The sequence below is a fragment of the Dipodomys ordii genome, unplaced genomic scaffold (genome assembly GCF_000151885.1).
Source record: "Dipodomys ordii isolate 6190 unplaced genomic scaffold, Dord_2.0 Scaffold42, whole genome shotgun sequence".
Taxonomy (NCBI): domain Eukaryota; kingdom Metazoa; phylum Chordata; class Mammalia; order Rodentia; family Heteromyidae; genus Dipodomys; species Dipodomys ordii.
In genome coordinates, this window is record NW_012267258.1 from 3,708,506 (window position 1) to 3,728,256 (window position 19,751).

The window sequence follows — 19,751 nt, forward strand, 5'->3', positions numbered from 1 at the left end:
CTTTCTCTTTCAATTTCATTGAAGAGTTGGAGGAGTATTGGTGTGTGCTCTGCTTTGAAGGCCTTGTAAAATTCCCCTGTAAAGCCATCTGGTCCTGGACTTTTCTTAGCTGGGAGGTCTCTTATTGCTGTTTCTATTTCAGTGCTTGATATGGGCCTAATAACTGTTTTTTCTTTTTGCTAATTTTGCAAAAATCTATGCTTTATTTGTGCTCTTTCCAAATCTCTACAAAGTTCCAAATATGTGGAAGGCTATGAAACCTAAAATTCTGTTAGCATCACAAAAAAATCTTCCTGATAGAACTAAGGTTGTGAAGTTTTTCTTTTTGAGGTATTGGATCTCGAACCTTTACCACTGAGCTACATCCTTAACCCTGGTCTTGTTATTAAATTAGGACAACATAGTGGAAGTGGCACAGTGCCTCAAGTGGTAGAGTTCTAGCCTTGAGCACAGAAAGGCTCAGGAACAGAGTCCAGGCCCTGAGTTCAAGCCCCAGGACTGGCGGGGAGGAAAATGTTTTTAGGTGGGCACCAGTGGCTTGTGCCTGTTATCCTAGCTACTCGAAAGGCTGAGATCTGAGGATCGTGGTTCAAAGCCAGCCTGGGCAGAAAAGTTCTGGTGAGACTTTTGCCTCCAACTAACAACTCAAAAACCAGAAGTGGCACTGTGGATCAAAGTGGTAGAGCACTAGTCTTGAGCAAAAGAGCTAAGAAACAGCATGCAGGCCCTGAGTTCAAGCCCCATGACCAACAAAAAAAAGAAAGAAAAATGAAAAACAGAAAAGAAGAAAGAAAAAAGAAAGGAAGAAAGAAAGGAAGGAAAGAAAGAAAACATAGTAAGAGAACTGCTATTCACCAAACAAAATAAATAAAATGAAGTGACTCAACTAGAAAAAAAAAATCTGATAAATTGTGGTACCTGCCATGTTGAAGACATGAATATATAGTGTTCTAGTCACTTGACCATTCCCTCCAAGACAGGCAAAGGTAACCAGGAGAGCAGAGAAAAATTTATTTGGGGGAAAAAGAGAATTATCCTCCTTTAGGGTAAGTAGTACCACAGCCATAGAAATTCAATTACAACAAGTATTTTTTTCAGATCCTACAATTGCCAGGCATTGGATAAAAGACATACTTTCTAACCTTTAGGGACTTTCAAGCTACTTTATATTTTTTAGGGAGGTTGGAAGAAGGAAGGAATAAATCATGACCCTACACAAAAGTCCAACCTGCCACTTTAGCATTATCTATAACCCACAGTCTCTCATTCTATGAACTCGGGCTTAACTTTGTCTCCCATGGAGGGAGTGGTCAAGTGACCCAATGATGAAAAGACAACAGGGAGGGAGATTTAAAGATGGTCATCAAAGTCTGCATTAAAGTTGCTGTCTTGAAGCAGGCGTGGTCCAGGCTGATAGCAAATGAAGGTGGAATGGATACAGTGCCTGTAATTACACACATGACCAGTAGAGGGAGCAGTGTGAGCAAGGCACTTTAGAGGAATGGCTGGCACATATTAATGGTGTGGGATGAGAGAGAAACATGGAAGGAAAGTTATCTTCCAGAAGAGGGCATCATCATCATTATCATAATTTATTGAGCATATCATACATTCTATATACCATGTCAAATACTTTAGATATATTATTTAATCCTAATACTGTTGCTACTCTAATAATTCTCTTTATCTGGAAGAGAAACTGAGGAAATGAAGGTTAGGTTAGGTTCACAGAGCTGAGAAGTGGTACAGCTTGGATTTCAGCTCAGACAGCCATGTTAACAACTTAGGACTTTGCCCTTTACCAGTCCAGAGAGACCACAGGAGGGATTTTAAAAGTGATCCAAGTGGCAAAGCTCCCTGCGCTGTAACAGTCTGTAAGTCTCTCCATGGAAGCAACTATGTCACTACATCTTTGTATTCTCAAAATCAAGCACACTGCTGGATTCTTGTCAGCAGCTGTCTGTAGAATGGATGGATGAATGTTCAAATATCTTATTAGGCAATGATAGTGAAATCTTTGTTTTCTAAGGACACAGAAGCCATGATTTGATCACCATCAGTGAAACCCTTGACTAATTCCACCCAAGTAGTGGTTCTCCATGTCCTCTCCTCCTCCTTCTCTTCCTTCTCCTTTTATTTTGTGCCAGTACTGGGGCTTAACTCAGGCCTCATGTTCTTGCTTAGCTTTTCCATTTAAGGCTGCCACTCTATCATGTGAGCCACAGCTCCACTTCCAGCTTTTTGGTGGCTAATTAGAGATAAGATTCTTATGAAGCTTGGAAGGTGGCTCAGTGGTAGAATGCTTGCCTTGCATGCATGAGGCCCTGGGTTCGATTCCTCAGCACCACATAAGCAGAAAAAGCTGGAAGTGGTGCTGTGGCTCAAGTGGTAGAGTGCTAGCCTTGAGCTGAAGAGCTGAGGGACAGTGTTCAGGCCAGAGTTCAAGTCCCACGACCGACAAAACAAAAAAAAAAAAAAAAAGATTCTTATGGATTTTTCTGCCTAGGCTGGCTTCAAACCATAACCCTCAGATCTCAGCCTCCTGAGTAGCCAGTATTACAAACATGAGCCACCATTGATAAGCTGCTTATATCTTTCTTTAAAAAAATTAAAAAATAGTTTGTTCAGAGCCAAACAGACTAAGAACCAGATGCAAGTTACTCTGAGTGACACACTCTTACTTACACTCTTTAAGTTACAGTTTTCCCACTTAAGATGAATAATTAGACCAAATCGTCTTTAAGTCTCTAAGAATCTATGATTTCTTTTGCTAATGAACAACAACAAAGAAGCAGGAGCTGCAGAAGCTGGCACCAGTCTCTTGTAATTCTAGCTACATAGGAGGCTGAGAACTGAAGGATCACAGTTCAAGATCAGCCCATGTAGAAAAGGTTGTTTTTGGTTTTGGTTTTTGGTTTTTGTTTTTATTGGTGGTGGTGGTCATGGGGCTTGAACTCTGGGCCTGGGCACTGTCCCTCAGCTCTTTAGCTCAAGACTAGTAGTCTACTACTTGAGCCACAGTGCCACTTTCAGCTTTTTCTGTTTATGTGAAGCTGAAGAATCGAACCCAGTACCTCAGGCATGAGAGGCAAGCACTCTACCACTGAGCCACTTTCCCAGCTTCCCATCAATAGTTGCACACAAATATCTGTTATTTTAACTACAACAGCAAACTTAAAATAAGGGAGATTTCAGCCTAGGTGCATACCAGACAGGAAGCAAGATCATAGTTTAAAAAAAAAAACAGCTCAGGCTGGGAAGGTGGCACAATGGTAGAACGCTTGCCTTGCATGCAAGAGGTCCTGGGTTCGATTGCTCAGCACCACATAAGCAAAAAGAAAAAAGCTGGAAGTGGTGCTGTGGCTCAAGTGGTAGAGCGCTATCCTTGAGCTGAAGAGCTGAGGGACAGTGCCCAGGCCCAGAGTTCAGGCCCCACGACCGGACCTCCCCCCCAAAAAAAAATAAATAAATAAAAATAACCAGCTCCCAAAAAGGCTGGAGGCATATCTCAGTGGTAGAATACCCACCTAGCTAGCATGAGACCCTGCATTCAAATCACAATACCATCAAATTTAAAAAATGAGCCATAGAACAATGATTTTAAAAAAACAACAACAATGGACTGAAATTTAGGTTTTCACCTACATTTGAGAAAGTCACATGGACTCTGTGGTTTAAGGTCCTAGTCTTTAATTAAAGCAAGTAGACTCTAACTTTATTAAAGCAAGTAGACTCTAACTCTATTGAAGCAAGTAGACTCTAACTCTAAAACTCTAGAATGGAATTTCTCCAATACCATATCTGGTATTAATATATTACTTTTTATCGGCTTTATTTGCCTAATTCCTTCTTTTGGAAATCGCACGCCACCTTAGCTTTCTGGGAAACTGTATATTCCTTTTCCACTTAACCCTGGTTGAACTGTCACAGCTTCATTCATTAGTCCTCCCATACGTGGGCTGGTCAGGTGAGCCTTCCATCCAAGATAGGTCAGTAAGACTTCTCCCCAAAGAATCTGAAGCGAGAGTGAGTGACAAGGGAGTCGTGGCTGGGCCACATCTATACCAGCACCCCAAAGCAGCAGTCTCTTGTTCCTATACTGACACTGAAGAACTGCTCAGACCTCTGCTAGCTAAAGTTTGATCATTTGCATTTTCTTGTGACTACAGTATTGTCAACACAGCTCTCTGTGATTGAAGTTTATTTGGTTTTCTATTTAAAGTGGGACTGGGTCATAGGGAAGCTCTATGTTTAGTCTTTTAAGGAACCTCCATATTGCTTTTCAGAGTGGTTGAACAAGTTCACATTCCCACCAACAGGGTAGTAGCATTCTCTTTTGGCTACTTCCCTGCCAGCAGCTGTTAAATTGTTACTTTTCTTGATAATGGCCATTCTAACTGGGGTGAGGTAGAATCTCAATGTTGTTTTGATTTGCATCTCTTTTAAGGCCAGAGATGTTGAACAACTTTTCATGTATCTACTGGCCATTCTTACTTCTTCTTCTAAGAAGTCTCTCTTTAAGTCGTTAGTCCATTTATTAATTGGGTTGTTGTTTCTTTGATGATTTAGGGGGGTTAATTTTTTGAGCACTAAGTATATTTTAGATATGAGGCCCTTGTCTGATACATAGCTAGTAAAGATCTTCTCCCATTCTATTTATATTTCTAGTTATGTCCTTTGTCATACAGAAACGCTTCAGTTTGATGCAATCCCATTTTTCCAATCTTTCTTTGATTTTTTGTGATTCTGGATCTTTACTTAGGAAGTTGCAACAAACACCAAGAGCTCTAGTGTTTCCCCTATCCCTTCCTATAATATTTTCATTGTATCTGGTCTTACATTGAGGTCTTTGACCCAGTTGAAATTGATTCTGGTGCAGGGTGATGTATAAAGTTATTTTTCTTCATGTGTATAGCCAATTCTGCAGCACCATTTGTTGAAGAGGCTGTCTTTCTTCCATTTATCCAATTGATCACAATTCAGCCCACACTAAAGCTATCTGCAAAACCATGTTCATTGCAGTATTATTTACCATAGCCAAGATATGGAATCAACCTGATGCCCTTCAATGGACGAAAGGATCAAAAAATATGGTATATATACAAAATGGAATTCTATGCTTCCATCAGAAAGAATGACATTGCCCCGTTCATAAGAAAATGGAAAGACTTGGAAAAATTATATTAATTGAAGTAAGCCAAGCCCAAAGAAACATAAGGTGCATGTTTTCCTTCATTTTTAGTCATTAGAATGTGCCTATAAATCTACAAGTAAGCATAATGGATAGTAAAAGACAAAAAAATTACACTTGGACGTGATATATTAAACAAGACTCTAGCCATTCATGCAGAGATCAAAGGGAGATATTCTTTGAAGAAAATCACAAAGACTCAATAGATAATTACATATGATCCTACAAAATGATGTTTATCGAATTGAACTCTAAGAAATGGAAACAAGGATTTTTTTATTTTACTTTTTGTGCTTTTTTTGTTTTTTCTCTTTGTCACTGTTTTTTTAGTTCTGTACCTTTTGTCTTGTATGTAAGTTTATCTGTTTTGGAGAGAGTAAGGGGAAGCACAAAAATAGTGGGACAAAGGGTAAATTAATTCAGCAGTGATACTCACTAAACACTATGTTGAAAATGAACTATACAACTTGCAGGAGAGGAGGTTCAGGAGGTAAAAACTTGACAGAAAACAAGGGAAGAGGTGACAATGTTCAAAAGGAATTGTACACATTACCTGTCCTATGTAACTGTAACCCCTTTGTATGTCACCTTTACAATAATGATAGATAGATAGATAGATAGATAGATAGATAGATAGATAGATAGATAGATAGATAGATAGATAGATAGATAGACAGACAGATAAATAGATAAAAGGGGGATGAATGTGGGTAGCAGTGGCTCATTCCTGTAATCCTAATGACTCAGAAGGCTGAGAATTGAGGATCAAGGTTTGAAGCCAGCCTGGGAAGGAAGTTCTCTGAGACTCTTATTTACAATTAACCACCAGAAAACTGGAAGTAGAGCTGTGGCTCAAGTGGTAGAGTAATAGCCTTGAGCAAAAGAACTCAAGGACAGTGCGCAGGCCCTGACTTCAAGCCCCAAGACAGACAAAACTGCAGGGGGGGGGGACAGGAGGAGAGGATGCAGCTAGGTGCCAGCGACTCACTCCTGTAATCCTGGCAATTCAGGGGGCTGAGATATGATGGCTGCAGTTTGAAGCCATTAAACTACCCATAGCTGGAAGTGGGGCTGTGGCTTAAGTGTTAGAACCTTGAATTTGAGCAAAAAGAAGCACAGGAACAGTGCCCAAGCCCTGAGTTCAAGTCTAGGACTGGCACAAAAATAAATAAATAAAAAATAAAAGCAGGATGCCCTTTGAGATCAAATAAATTTGGGTTAACCAAAGTTAAATAATGTTGTTTGCTGCAAAATATCTTAAATCTTTCTTCTGCTAATGTGCAGTGTAGATTTCCAATTAATATTATTATTATAATTATTGTATTGGATGAGCATTTCCTAAATGTATTTGTGATCTAATCATTTTCTCACAAATCCTTATTAACATTTCATTACATAGGAGTTTGCCTTTGTTTGTTTGAGTTTTTACTAATAAGACAACAGGAATTTGGAAATACCATGCTAGCAATCCTGAATGAGAAAAAAATTTACCTAGATGATCAAAACAAACTCAGAAATTCAAGGTCCTCTTGGCAGGAAGCACATGTCCCTGGAGATCTTAGGACTTTTCTGATCTGCATAAACTTCAGAAACCTGCACAGACTAAGCCTTCAAGAATGAATTGTTCATTTATTCCGGACGCTTTCCCATTGGTGAGCAAGGAGAAGTAGTTTCTTCTTCTTGGTGATGAGATCCTTTTGGATGTCCTGCTATCTGTAAGTATGCTGGAGCTTCTGTGTGTGTGTGTGTGTGTGTGTGTGTGTGTGTGTGTGTGTGTAACATGGAAATTCTATAAATAGGCAGTTAGTTTGCTGCAGAACTCATTGCACCTTTGCTCTGGCCTGGGACCAGCACAGCACAGCCTTGCCAGCATATCCCGAAGCCAACGCAGAAGGTCAGTGAATGCACTCAGTTCTGCAGGGAAAGAAAGCCTGCCTTGGTGGGTTTTCACAGAGATGAGCACTCCGGTATGGGCCCCGGAAGAGAAGTCACAGACCTTAACTCCACAGGCCTCCCTCTCGCTGCTTCTCCAGATGTCTAGCTCTGTGCCTGCAATTCCAGTGCTGTCTGGTTAGTGGTTCCTTCCTCTGTAGTTCTGTAAGAATCTCTTCACCCTACTGTCCTGATTATGTCTGAAGGGAAGATAGCTTGCATGTGACTGACAGGACCAGTCTGATTTTGTAGTGATCTGTGTACAGGGTCGAAAAAACTTTTTAAAATAAAAGAAAAAGATCAAGTGTTCTCAGGGCTATCTGGCAAAGGTAAGAGGATGCCAGAATGTACTGAGAGGAGGTTGGTCCACATCATTGAGGACGTGTATCATGATGCTCGTAAGGACTTGTCAGCCTGTGGTCCATTGGGTTGTTGTTCCTGTTTCTCTGACCTTCTAACTGTCTCCCTTGGTCCCTCATATCCCTCTCTTTACTCTTCACCATTTCTTCATCCTCTTTCAACAGGAACAGAAGAAAGGACTGTGTCAGGAGCCAGATAACAACTTTTGGTTCAAGTAATTTATACTCGAGTGGGCTTGATGCTAAAACATTTTGCTTCTGTGGCTCTTCATCTACTTGACAAGTTACGTCTATTACTTTTTACTCTTTCCTGATTCTCTTTCTCAATCCTGAAGTCATATCAGAGGCTCCTTCTTCAACCAACAATTTCCCACGCATTGTGAGGTACACGCAAGAGAATGTAAACTGTGGAGATTTACAAAAATAGGAGGGATCTTTGCAATTGAAATTGTGTTCCCTTGTTTCTGAATTTTTTGTTGATTTCCCTGTTGGGTTTCAACTTTTTCTTCTTCTTCATCCACCTTTCTCCCCCTTTTATCTGCTTCATAATTCATTCTTCTTCCTCCTCACCCATCTGTGCTTTTGTCTCATTTCATTTCCTTCCATGAATAGTCTTTCTGTCTATCTGTGCGTTTTTAATTTCCTGCTCCTTTGAGAAAAGATGGCAGAAGTGTCCTAAAGTGGTTTGCTGAGTACATTCCAAAATGAGATAAAGAACACGGTTACCCAGTTTTCCTCATTTCCTCTAAGAGCTACAGAATAAATAGAAATAAAAAGGAGTGAGAGGGGCTGGGAATGTGGCTTAGTGGTAGAGTGCTTGCCTAGCATGCAGGAAGCCCTGTGTTTGATTCCTCACTACTACATAAAACAGAAAAAGTGGGAAGTGGTGCTGTGGCTCAATTGGTAGAGTGCTAGCCTTAAGCAAAAGAAGCTCAGGGACAGGGCCCAGGCCCAGAGTTCAAGCTCCAGGACTGGCAAAGAAAGGAAGGAAGGAAGGAAGGAAGGAAGGAAGGAAGGAAGGAAGGAAGGAAGGAAGGAAGGAAGGAAGAGGAAGGAAGGAAGGAAGGAAGGAAGGAAGGAAGGAAGGAAGGAAGAAAAAGAAAAAGGAGTGAGGAGTCACAAATAAGATAGGAATTTAATGTGCTGCACAAAAAATTTCCTGAAAAACCCAGAAAAGTAGTCTTTCCAAAACCATAGCTTCTGCTTAGTGGAAGTAGAATATTTCTGGAGTCTCTGAAAGCTCTTCTAACATGTATTATAAAGAAAAAAAGGAGGGGAAAAGAAGGTAATGAATAGGTAACAAGCAATTATTGATCATCATTCACATGAAGCATACTATGTAAATTGTCAGTCCTCTTTACATCAACCCAAAGATTGTACCAAAGTTCACCAGCAAATGGAAAATGGAAATTTAAGCACAGTTTGAAAATCCCTAATCTGAACTGCCAATATTTACAACACTCTAAAATTATCTATCTATCTATCTATCTATCTATCTATCTATCTATCTATCTTTGTTGTTGCCAGTTCTAAGGCTTGAACTCAGGGCCTGGGTATTGTTCTTGAGCTTGTTGTTGCTCAAGGCTAGCACTCTACCACTTGAGCTACAGCTTTGCTTTTGGTTTTTACATTTGTTGGTGGTTAATTGGAGATAAGAGTCTCCTGGATTTTCCTTACTGGGATGGCTTTGAACCAAGATCCCCAGATCTCAGCCTCTCAAGTAGTTATAGTTACAGGAGAGAGCCATCGGCACCTGGCCCCCAATTAAAAAAATATCTTTAATAGTTGTACAAAGGGGTTTTATTTCTTTAAATTTTATTTTATTGTAAAGATGCTGTACAGAGGAGTTATAGTTACATGAGTAAGGCAATGAATACATTTCTTGTGAAACATTGTTACCCAATCCTTTGTTTTTCTCCATCTGCTACACCTCCCCCACACCACTCCCCCCCCCTCCAAGTTGTAAAGTTTTGGAAGGGAAAGGGAATAACAAAATGCTGAAACAAGGACAAAGGATGACCCAATACAACAGTGATACTCACAAGATACTATGTTGGAAATAAACTTTACAAAGGCATTTTAATTCAGTGTTAGTTTATGAGTATAATGCATCTTGATCCTTTCTAGCATTCTTCCCCATCTCTCCCAACCCCAGACATCCCTTCAAATTATCTGGTGCCATTATCTAAAAGGCAACATTTTTTGAGGGCCAAATGATGCCACAAATGTGCAACTGACCTCATGTGACCCAGTTGCCATCAGAGTGTAGATGTAAATCATGTAGTTTATTCAACATCTCCAAGGAAAATGAGACACACTTGGATGGAGGTAATAATGCTTCTGCTTTCTGATGGTTCTGTGTTGTACAAGTTGTTGCATGCACACAATCGCTGAATAACATTCAGGCTATGTGTATAAGGTGCATAAACATATACACAAGCCTAAATGAAAATGACCTTCAGAGTTAGGCTTGTGTCCTCTCCTCCAGATATATCATCATATGTACATACACATATTCCAAAATAGAAAATGCTTCTGGTGTTGAGTATTTTAGACCAAGGATGCTCTAGTTCTTATCTCTATAGATCTTCCACAGAAGTGTGGGTTCCATCTGTATATGCTGAGTCTCTAGAAAAGTATCTATTTCACTCTCTAATGGTTATTGACCAGTTAACTGTTCAGTTCTTTCCAAGACTTTCAGATATGATTATCTCATCCTCTTAGTGTTTCTGATTATTCTTACAATCAATATAATTTCTTGTTTAAAGACTAGTGGCACTGTAATTTATAGGGATCATGGTCTCCCTCAGACTACTGAAAAAAGTCATACACAGTTTTGCTGTGTTCAATAGCAAAGATCTTTTGTATAGTTTTCTGCAAACTCATCTTGTACAAATAATCACACTATTAGCATTTAGGGGCTAATTCTGCATGTGAATTAATTGGTCACCTCTTCAACTTATGTTATATATATACATATATAAGCCGGGCACTGGTGGCTCGTGCCTGTAATCCTAGCTACTCAGGAGCCTGAGATCTGAGGATCACAGTTCAAAGCCAGCCCTAGCTGGAAAGTCTGTGAGACTCTTATCTCCAATAAAGCACCAGAAAACTGAAGTGGCACTGTGGCTCAAGTGGTAGAACACTAGCCTTGTACTGAAGAGCTGAGGGACAGTGCCCAGGCCCAGAGTTCAAGCTCACGACCTATAAAAAAAAAGAATATATATATATATATATATACTACATATGTGTATATATACATATGTATACATACAAGCAAATATATACAAAGAAAATTAGACTTTCATATCTATCTATATATGTATGTACATATGCATGTCTATATAGATAGATAGATATGAAGGTCTCTCATTTTCTTTGTGCCAGTACTGGGGCTTAACCTCAGGGCCTGGGCACTGTCTTTTAGCTTTTTTACTCAAGGTTGGTGCTTTACCACTTGAGGCACAATTCTACTTCTGGCTTTTTGGTGGTTAATTGGTGATAAGAATCTCACAGACTTTTCTACTCAGTTTGGCTTCTAATAGTGATCCTCAGACCTTAGCCTTTTGACTAGCTAAGATCTCAGCATGGAAGGTTTCATTTTTTTATTGCTTGTTATTACAAATTAATGAAGCCACCACATAGAGATGGTTATTGTCAAGAGAAAGAACTTATGCTCTGGTATGTTTGATTTTTTTTCTTTCTGTTTAGTTTGGGACACTGGTGAGGAGATGATAAGCAGTTGCTAAGTATTTTAGTGAACAAGACAAGTGGATATAATATTCATTCAGCCTGAGGAAAGTAGATTGAAACCAAGCAAGGTCTCGTATGCTGTCTTCCACTTGTGTGGATCCTGGAAAGGTTTTCTTGTGAATAGGGCCTATGCTTTTGTTTTCTCTGTAGTAGTAAAACTCTAGCATGGCATTCAGTCCATCACTTAAGGGAACTGAGGTTCAGGAGCCCTCAGTTACTGATATTTAGAGAGTTCATAGAAAATGCAGTACAATACAAAAGAGAACAAATTGAAAATGGATGGAGAATAAAAGAAATAAACTACATTTACCTTGGAAAAAAGGCCTTGATAACATCACAGAACATATTATCATAATTTAATGAACTTGTTAAACTTGTCTAGCACACAGCTGAAGTCAAATGTAAATCTCACTCTTTGCTAAGGCTAGGACAAAAATGAATAGAACCCAGAAGAGATTCCATGAAGACCTAGCCTGGCATTTGATAGCGGTATTCCTTTTAATTCCAATAACAATCTCAACAGCTACTGAAATCTTAATTCTATCATGAAAACTCATTCTTCTATAAACCTAGTGATTAATTTTCAAGGACACATTTACCTAGGATTCACAATGACTAAATTTGTAACATCTTGCTTAACAATATTACTTAACATCTTGCTTAACAACATTACTTTGCATCCATTTCTAGAGAAATTGATTATTCTTTCTCTTAATTTTAATATTTAAGTTATTTAAATCCTCTCAGAATATGGTTGTCTGAAGTTTGTATTATCTGAGAGCTATTAAATTTGGTACACTGTTGTTGTTTGAATCCTTATATATACTATGATTCTGTACATTAAAAATGTATATGAAGTCTGGGCACTGACGATCATACCTATAATCTTAGCTACTGAGGAGGCTAAGCTCTAAGGATTACAATACAAAGCCAGCATAGGCAGGAAAGTAATTGAGACTCTGATCTCCAATTAACTACCAAAATGACTAGAAATATGACTCCAGCCTTGAGCACAAAGAAGCTCAGGGGCAGCACCCAGGCCCTGAGTTCAAGCCCCAGGACTGCCCTCTACAAGTGCATATGAAAATGCAAATGTTGCCGGGTGCCAGTGGCTCACGTCTGTAATCCTAGCTACTCAGGAGGCTGAGATCTGAGGATCGCGGTTCAAAGCCAGCTCAGGCAGGAAAGTCCGTGAAACTCTTATCTCCAATAAACCACTTGAAAACCGGAAGTGGTGCTGTGGCTCAAGCGGTAGAGTGCTAGCCTTGAGCTGAAGACCTGAGGGACAGGGCCCAAGCCCAGAGTTCAAGCTCCACGACTGACCCCACCCCCACCACCAAAAAAAATGGAAATGTAAAAAAATACTAGTTTAGAATTCGAAAATATAGAAAAGAATGAAAAATCAAATGAAATGACATAGTGGTGTATTCCTACAATTTAAGTATTTGAGAAGCTGAAGCAGGAAGATTGTGAGCTTGATACCAGCCTGTACTATATAGAGCTCATTTTTCAATTAATGAAGTAATACATACATGCATGCATGCATACACACCCAGATACCTCCCATAGGCAGCCACTCTCAGCCCATTTTAACAAACTTCATCCAGTCTTTTACCAATGCAAATGAACTTTTAAATTTAATGTAGTTATAAATATGTCAGATATACTGATAGATTTTTTTTTGGTTGGTTGTGGGTCTTGAACTCTGGGCCTGGGTGCTGTTGCTAAACTCTTCAGCTAAAGGCGAGTGCTCTACCACTTGAGCCACAGTGCCACTTCTGGTTTGCTGGTGGTTAATTGGAGATAAGAGTCTAACAGACTTTCCTGCCCAGACTGGCTTTGAACCATGATCCTCAGATCTCCTGAGCAGCTAGGAGCCACCAGTGCCCGGCTTGATAGATATTTTGCCTTTTGTTTCACTTTAAATTATAATGTATTTCAAACAATTTTGTTTCCTATGTTATAAGCATTTCCCTAATATAACTCCTAGGATTTTGTTATTTTTAACAATGCTATAATGTATAATTTTTACATAGTTTTGTAATAAGTTATTTGTTAGACTAAATTTTAAAAATAGATGAATCTATTTATTAAGTAAACTTCTATAGTACCACTTTATGCCAGGCACTGTCCCAAGAACTTCATAAGAATTGCACTGCTCAAAAAAAAAAAAAGGAAGGAAGGAAGGAAGGAAGGAAAGGAGGAAGGAAGGAAGGAACAAAGAGAGAGAGAGAAGAAAGAAGGAAGGAAGAAAGGAAGGAAGGAGGAAATTGCTTGTTAGCTGGACACCAGTGACTCACACCTGTAATCCTAGCTACTCAGGAAGCTGAGATCTGAGGATAAAGATTTGAAGCCAACCTGGACAGAAAAGTCCCTATGAGATTCTTAACCCTAATCAACCACTCAAAAAACGGAAGTGGTGCTGTGTCTCAAAGTGGTAGAGTGCTAGCCTTGAGCAAAAGAGGTCAGGGAGAGCATTCAGGCCCTGAGTTCAAACCTCATAACTAACAAAAATAATAATAATTGCATTGTTCATTTAATAGTAATAATCTAATAATGTAGGCACCAATATTTTTACATTTTAAAGATGAAAAGATTTAGACTTGGTAACTTAAATCACCTCAGATCACACTGTTGTGGAGTGAAGCCAGATTCAAATACAGGTCCATGGATTTCCTAGATTATAAAGTACTCTACATTAAAGAAAATAAAGATCTTGAAAAGCCCTTGACCCATATTCCTATCTATAAGGAAACTTCAAGATGCACTAATGTTATGGTTTTTATTTTTTTATTTTAATGGGTTAGAAATGGAATCTAATATATTTTAAAGTATTAGTTGATCATTAGTGATTTTGAATGAGCTTTGAATTGGTATTCCCTTTCTATATATTGAGGTCTTGTGCTTTTCTCTCATAATCTTGTCATTGATAATTTCTCTATTAAAATATACTTAATATAGTGCTGCTTCTTGTATTTTTCTAACCAGTTATTTATTTAAAAAATAAAGCTGGGCCTATGCCTTTCATCCTAACCACTCAGGAGGCTGAGATCTGAGGATTGTGATTCAAAGCCAGTGTGGGCAGAAAAGCCCATGAGACTTATATCTCCAATTAACTACTAAAAACTGGAAGTGAAGTTGTGTCTGAAGTGGTAGAGAGCTAGCCTTGAACAAAAAAAGCTCAGAGACAGTGCCCAGGGCCTGATTCAAGCCCCGGGATCTGCACATTAAATAAATAAATTAAGTAAGTAATTTTTGATGTACAGAAGGACATACAAGTCCTGTCTACTCTTGGCTCTAGGACCTTTTTGAGCTAAAACTAAAAGGAGCCATGCTATCTCATAATCTATCCCATTTCTGAAGACCACAGAAAATGCTTTCATCATTCCCTTGTCAGTCATTTTCATAGTTCAAAATCCCTATTTAGGAAGCCCTCCTCTCTCTAGCCTAATGCTTTCCTTTTGCTTCTGTTTAGTCTTACCTTGTTTTATGAGAGGGAAAAACAGCTGATGGTAATATTTGAGAAAGGATATCCCCAGGATTTTTTCTTGTGTGTCTCTCTTTTCAGCATTCTTTTGATTCAACCTCCTACATCATAACATAATTTTTTGTTTTAGGAATGTGTTCTTTGATCTGCACTTTGGCTTGTAATTATATGGACTTTTTCCTGTTTTCATTTAAAAAAAATTTTCCCTCTTTTTGGGTGCTGAAGTTTGACCTACACATTGACTTTCAAATGCAAATTGTATGTGCTTATTTAGTTGTTCTTATCATAACTTACCTCCGTGTCTTTAGTTAATATCTTTCTTAGTTTTTATTTCTTGTCTTGTTAATGAGGAGATAAGAATAGTAAGAAAGTCTGAGGAAATAGGCTAAGAAGATTAATGATTGTCTTTAGATCTCAAAGGCTTATTCCCTTACATACAAAGGATAATAAATCACTTTTTTTCGTGATGGTGGTATAGATCAATCCCAGGGCCTGGTGATGCCACACAAGAACCCTACCACTGAGCCTCACTCAGCACTAATAAATCATTCCTTACTATTCCTTCCTGTGTATTAAACCAAAGAACGAGAAGCTAGAAGGAACTATATTATCAGCTTTAAGGAAAACTGTGTGTGTGTGTGTGTGCGTGTGTGTGTGTTCCCAGCAAAATGGGGCATTCATTAATGGTATAAGGTATAACTGCCCGTAGAGGTGGTAGTACCCCAGACACCCTGATGTAGAGGGAAATGCATTCTAAGGATGAAGAATGCTTCAGCTTTCATTTATTAGCTAAATGACCTTAGCAAAGTTACTTCAGCTTGTTGAAACTGCAAATGGAGATAGGATCTGTTTTATTGAACTATAGTGGATTAGGTGAGATACTATGTGCTCTATAAACTACAATGGATAAATAACTTTGACATAGTAGATAATTTCTAAGTACATATGTCTCTGAAATAATGGTAAGTAATTTCATTATCCTTGTCAACAAGGGCATCTTCTCTCCCAGAAAATATCCGAACATCAGATGTCTCATCTGGACTAGTTCATCCTCATGCTCCATGAAATCGTCGCTCTAACCTGTGTCCGTGCTTCTATGGCAGACCATTTCCATTCCTAGCACCAGAATGGGGTAAGACATGATTTCCACAATCCTCTCCCAATTTGGGTATGTACCGCTCATGCAACCATTGCCCAATTGAAGGATATTGGGTTATTTCCAGGGCAAAAATGAACAGTGGGGTCAGAATTATTGCCTGTTACTCTCACCTACTGGGAGAAATTTAGGTAGAAATTCTGGCCTTCTAATTATAGCCTGAGACTGTAAGCACTTGCAACAGGCACTTGCAAATCATAATTGTACCCACTCATTTTTATCTTAGTGAAGTATTGAAGTATAGCTGTACCAACTCAGAAGAGCTCACTGTTAATTCTTCATGAATTTTGAAAATTGGTTGTTAAACACAGTCAACTATTAAATTATATAAACATATAAATAACCTATAATTAAAAGCAAAGAGAATAAATTCAAATTTCATCACTTCCTAGTCTTCTTACTATAGTCTCCTATTATCTATCTCCTCTTGGTAGGAAATCCAGTTAATAGCGATGCATCTCTTCTCCAGTGTCACATCCATAGAGGAAAAAGGTCATAGGGGGAGTATTTACACTCAAGCAAATGGCATACCTTACAAATAAGATGATTCATTTATTAAGAGTTAGAGTCGTTTTTAAGCATTTACCAGTATGCCACTCCTTCAACTCATTTGTCTAGACACTTTGGCTAATGTTTTTTTTTTCAGGCATCCAAAAGCCCAGAGCAGTGTGAAGAGGTAGTTGACAATGAGACTATTGGAATCACACTCCCTCATTTTGATTTTGACCTTCACTATTTCACTACAACTTTATGCTAGTTACTAACCCTTTTTCACTGTTTCTACAGAACAAAATTACAGAAAGACTATATAATAGGTAAGATTTCCAGTGAAGCTTGGAGGAGCTACTAGTGACATATAGAACAATCTCCAAAACATAGTTTGCTTTACAATCATTTCTAATCCTACTTTAATCAGAATTATTAAAAATCAGGCATTAAGGGCAAACTTCGCCAAGCAGCTCTTTAATGTGTATAGAACTGATTCCAAGTTCTTAATTTTCAATATAGTAATATGGTAAGATAGTTTAATAAGATGCTTACTACTAGAATAACCTGAACCCAGCAATGAATTTCTCTTGGCTTTTCTTTGAATATATTGTTGAATTATATTTGCTGACAACTCCTTTTGTGTATTTCTCCATTATTAATAAATTATCTTATTTATAACTTTATTTTGTGTACTTTTTCAGGTTTTGGTCATCATAATGTAATGACATTGTGAGAGTCATCCAACAGTTTTATTTTTTCTGTTCTTCATTGAGTTTTAGTAGCCTTGGAAACACCTCTGAAAATTGCTGCAAAATTAGAAAGAACTTGCTTATGAAACTCTCAGATTTTGTAGCTCTATTGGCCCATGGCTATTTGACAACTTTCTCCAGTTGAATGATGCTCAGCTTTAGTTATATATTAGAATCACCTGGAGAACATTATAGATTATTGATGGTATATGTGGCCATGATATATTATTATTTTGATGTTAACCATTCCACAAAGTAAAACTATATCATAACACCACTGAACATACCATAAAAATATAGATTAGATAGATTAGATAGATAGAGTTATATCTCAATTAAATTCTTAACTGTTCATGACTGAAACCCTGTCAATAGCTTCCATTTTAATGCTATTGTATACAGCATGGGATATTTTTAAACAATGCAAGTGTCTATAATGTGGAGCTAATATACAGAACTACTGTAAACACTCATTTTGCTCAGCTACCAGTTTAATTTTGTCTCTCTTTTCAGCAGTCATCTGAAAAATGATCTCTTTCCCTGTGCTTTCCAACTATCACAGAATTATCTGGAAGGGGGTGAGGTGCTAGTCCTGGGGCTTAAGTTCAGGGCCTCAGAACTGTCCCGGAACTTCTTTTGCTCAAGGCTAGTGCTCTGCCACTTGAGCCACAGTTCCACTTCTGGGTTTGTTTGTTTGTTTGGTAGTTTATTGGAGGTAAGAGTGTCAGACTTTCCTGCGTGCTCTAGTGTTAAAGCACGATCCTCAGATCTAAGCCACCTGTGTAGCTAGGATTACAGGCATGAACCACTAGCACCCAGCATCACAGAATTTTTTGAAGCACTGTTACACAACTATTATTTTTCCTACGAATCTAGTCCCACTCAATGAGGTTACACAGTAAAGCAAAGTTTCTATTCTAAATAGGAAAATGTTGCTATTTAAAGAGGTCTCTCAGATTCTCCCCTGTCTTCCTCAAGAATTTGTTACATGGTTCCTCCATCCTCTACCATCCTGTTTGTATATGGTCACAGACCTGCCAGTGGATAACCATGGAAAGTTAGAGAACCTATCAAAACAATAGAAAGAGCAAAACACATCAGTGAGGGTGATGGGCAGAAATGAGAGGAAAACATCAAGTGATACTGGAGTTACTCTGGATATTATCAGTTAGGATGGTCAGCATGCCATTGCAACCTCACGGACTGTGCAAGTCAAAGAGATAACTCTGGTGTAAGCTTCAGATATGGATCACAATGATGAGTCGATGTAAATATATGAATAGACCACAGTGTACCATTATGCTGTAGGCAGGGTAGTGGCAGATGCAGAAATAAGGGAAATCTGCTCAGTTTTGCTGTTACTGGAAAACTGCTCTCAATGAGAAAGCCTATCTAGAATATTCCAGGACTGGATACAAAATTTCAAGAGCAATCTGGCTAACTTCACTTTCCTAGGTTTGGGATATGGTTCCATTCCTGTAGCTTAAATAACATGGACATATCTGTGACCCTGGTGCAACCAGTTCCTATGGTTTCATGCAATTTTAATTTACAGTCAATTCTATTCATTTGACCCCTGACCTCTTTTTATAGAAGTGAATAAGCTACCTGCTAGGTACCCACTAGGTAGCTAACTTGCTTATGACTTTCTTGTCTTCCATCTTCAAATAGGTCCCACAATGTGGATGCAAAGAATACTAGCACAGTCACAGAGTTCATCCTTGTGGGCTTTGAGAAGAGCTCCCCTTACACACGGGCATTCCTCTTCACCCTCTTCCTAGTCCTCTACAGCCTCGCCATGGCCATGAACGGCCTCATCATCTTCATCACCTGGACAGACCCCAGGCTCAACAGCCCCATGTACTTCTTCCTCGGCCACCTCTCTTTGCTGGATGTCTGCTTCATCACCACCACCATCCCACAGATGCTGGTCCACCTGCTGACCAGGAACCACACTGTCTTGTTCTCCTCCTGTTTGACTCAGATGTATCTGGTGTTTGGTGTGGGTGTGGCGGAGTGCATCCTCTTGGCCTTCATGGCCTATGATCGCTATGTTGCTATCTGCCACCCACTCAACTATGCTCAGATCATGAGGCGGCAGGTCTGTGTCAGCCTGGTGAGTACTTCCTGGATCTTTGGGATGATCAATGGCATCCTTCTTGATTACATGACATTTCGAGGTCCATTCTGCAGGGACAATCACATTGAGAACTTCTTCTGTGAGGCCCCCATAGTGATCGCCCTCTCCTGTGGAGACCCCCAGTTCAGTCTGATGGTGATCTTTGCTGATGCAGTTGTGGTGCTGCTGAGCCCCATGGTGCTCATTGTCACCTCCTATGCCCGCATCCTGGCCTCCATCCTCAGCAAAGCCTCCTCCTCAGGTCGGGGAAAGACCTTCTCCACGTGTGCCTCCCACCTGACTGTGGTCATCTTTTTCTACACCTCGGCTATGTTCTCTTACATGAATCCCCGCAGCACTCATGGGCCTGACAAAGACAAGCCTTTCTCCCTCCTCTACACCATCATCACCCCTATGTGCAACCCCATCATCTATAGTTTCCGCAACAAGGAAATGAAGGGGGCCATGGGGAGAGCCCTCAAGAGAACTGGCCCAGCCCAGGCAGAATCTGTCTAG

At 39.3% G+C, this 19,751-nt stretch overlaps 1 protein-coding gene across 1 annotated transcript in view; it reads left to right on the top strand.

The window, feature by feature from the left end:
* The window catches only part of LOC105987448 (olfactory receptor 10AD1-like), a 57,954-nt gene extending 38,203 nt beyond the window's left edge, over positions 1–19,751 (top strand). The window contains exons 3-4 of the mRNA XM_013018711.1: positions 16,795–16,893; positions 18,788–19,751. Of these exons, the coding sequence (XP_012874165.1) occupies positions 16,795–16,893; positions 18,788–19,751 (1,063 nt within the window). The remainder of the gene's footprint in view (positions 1–16,794; positions 16,894–18,787) is intronic.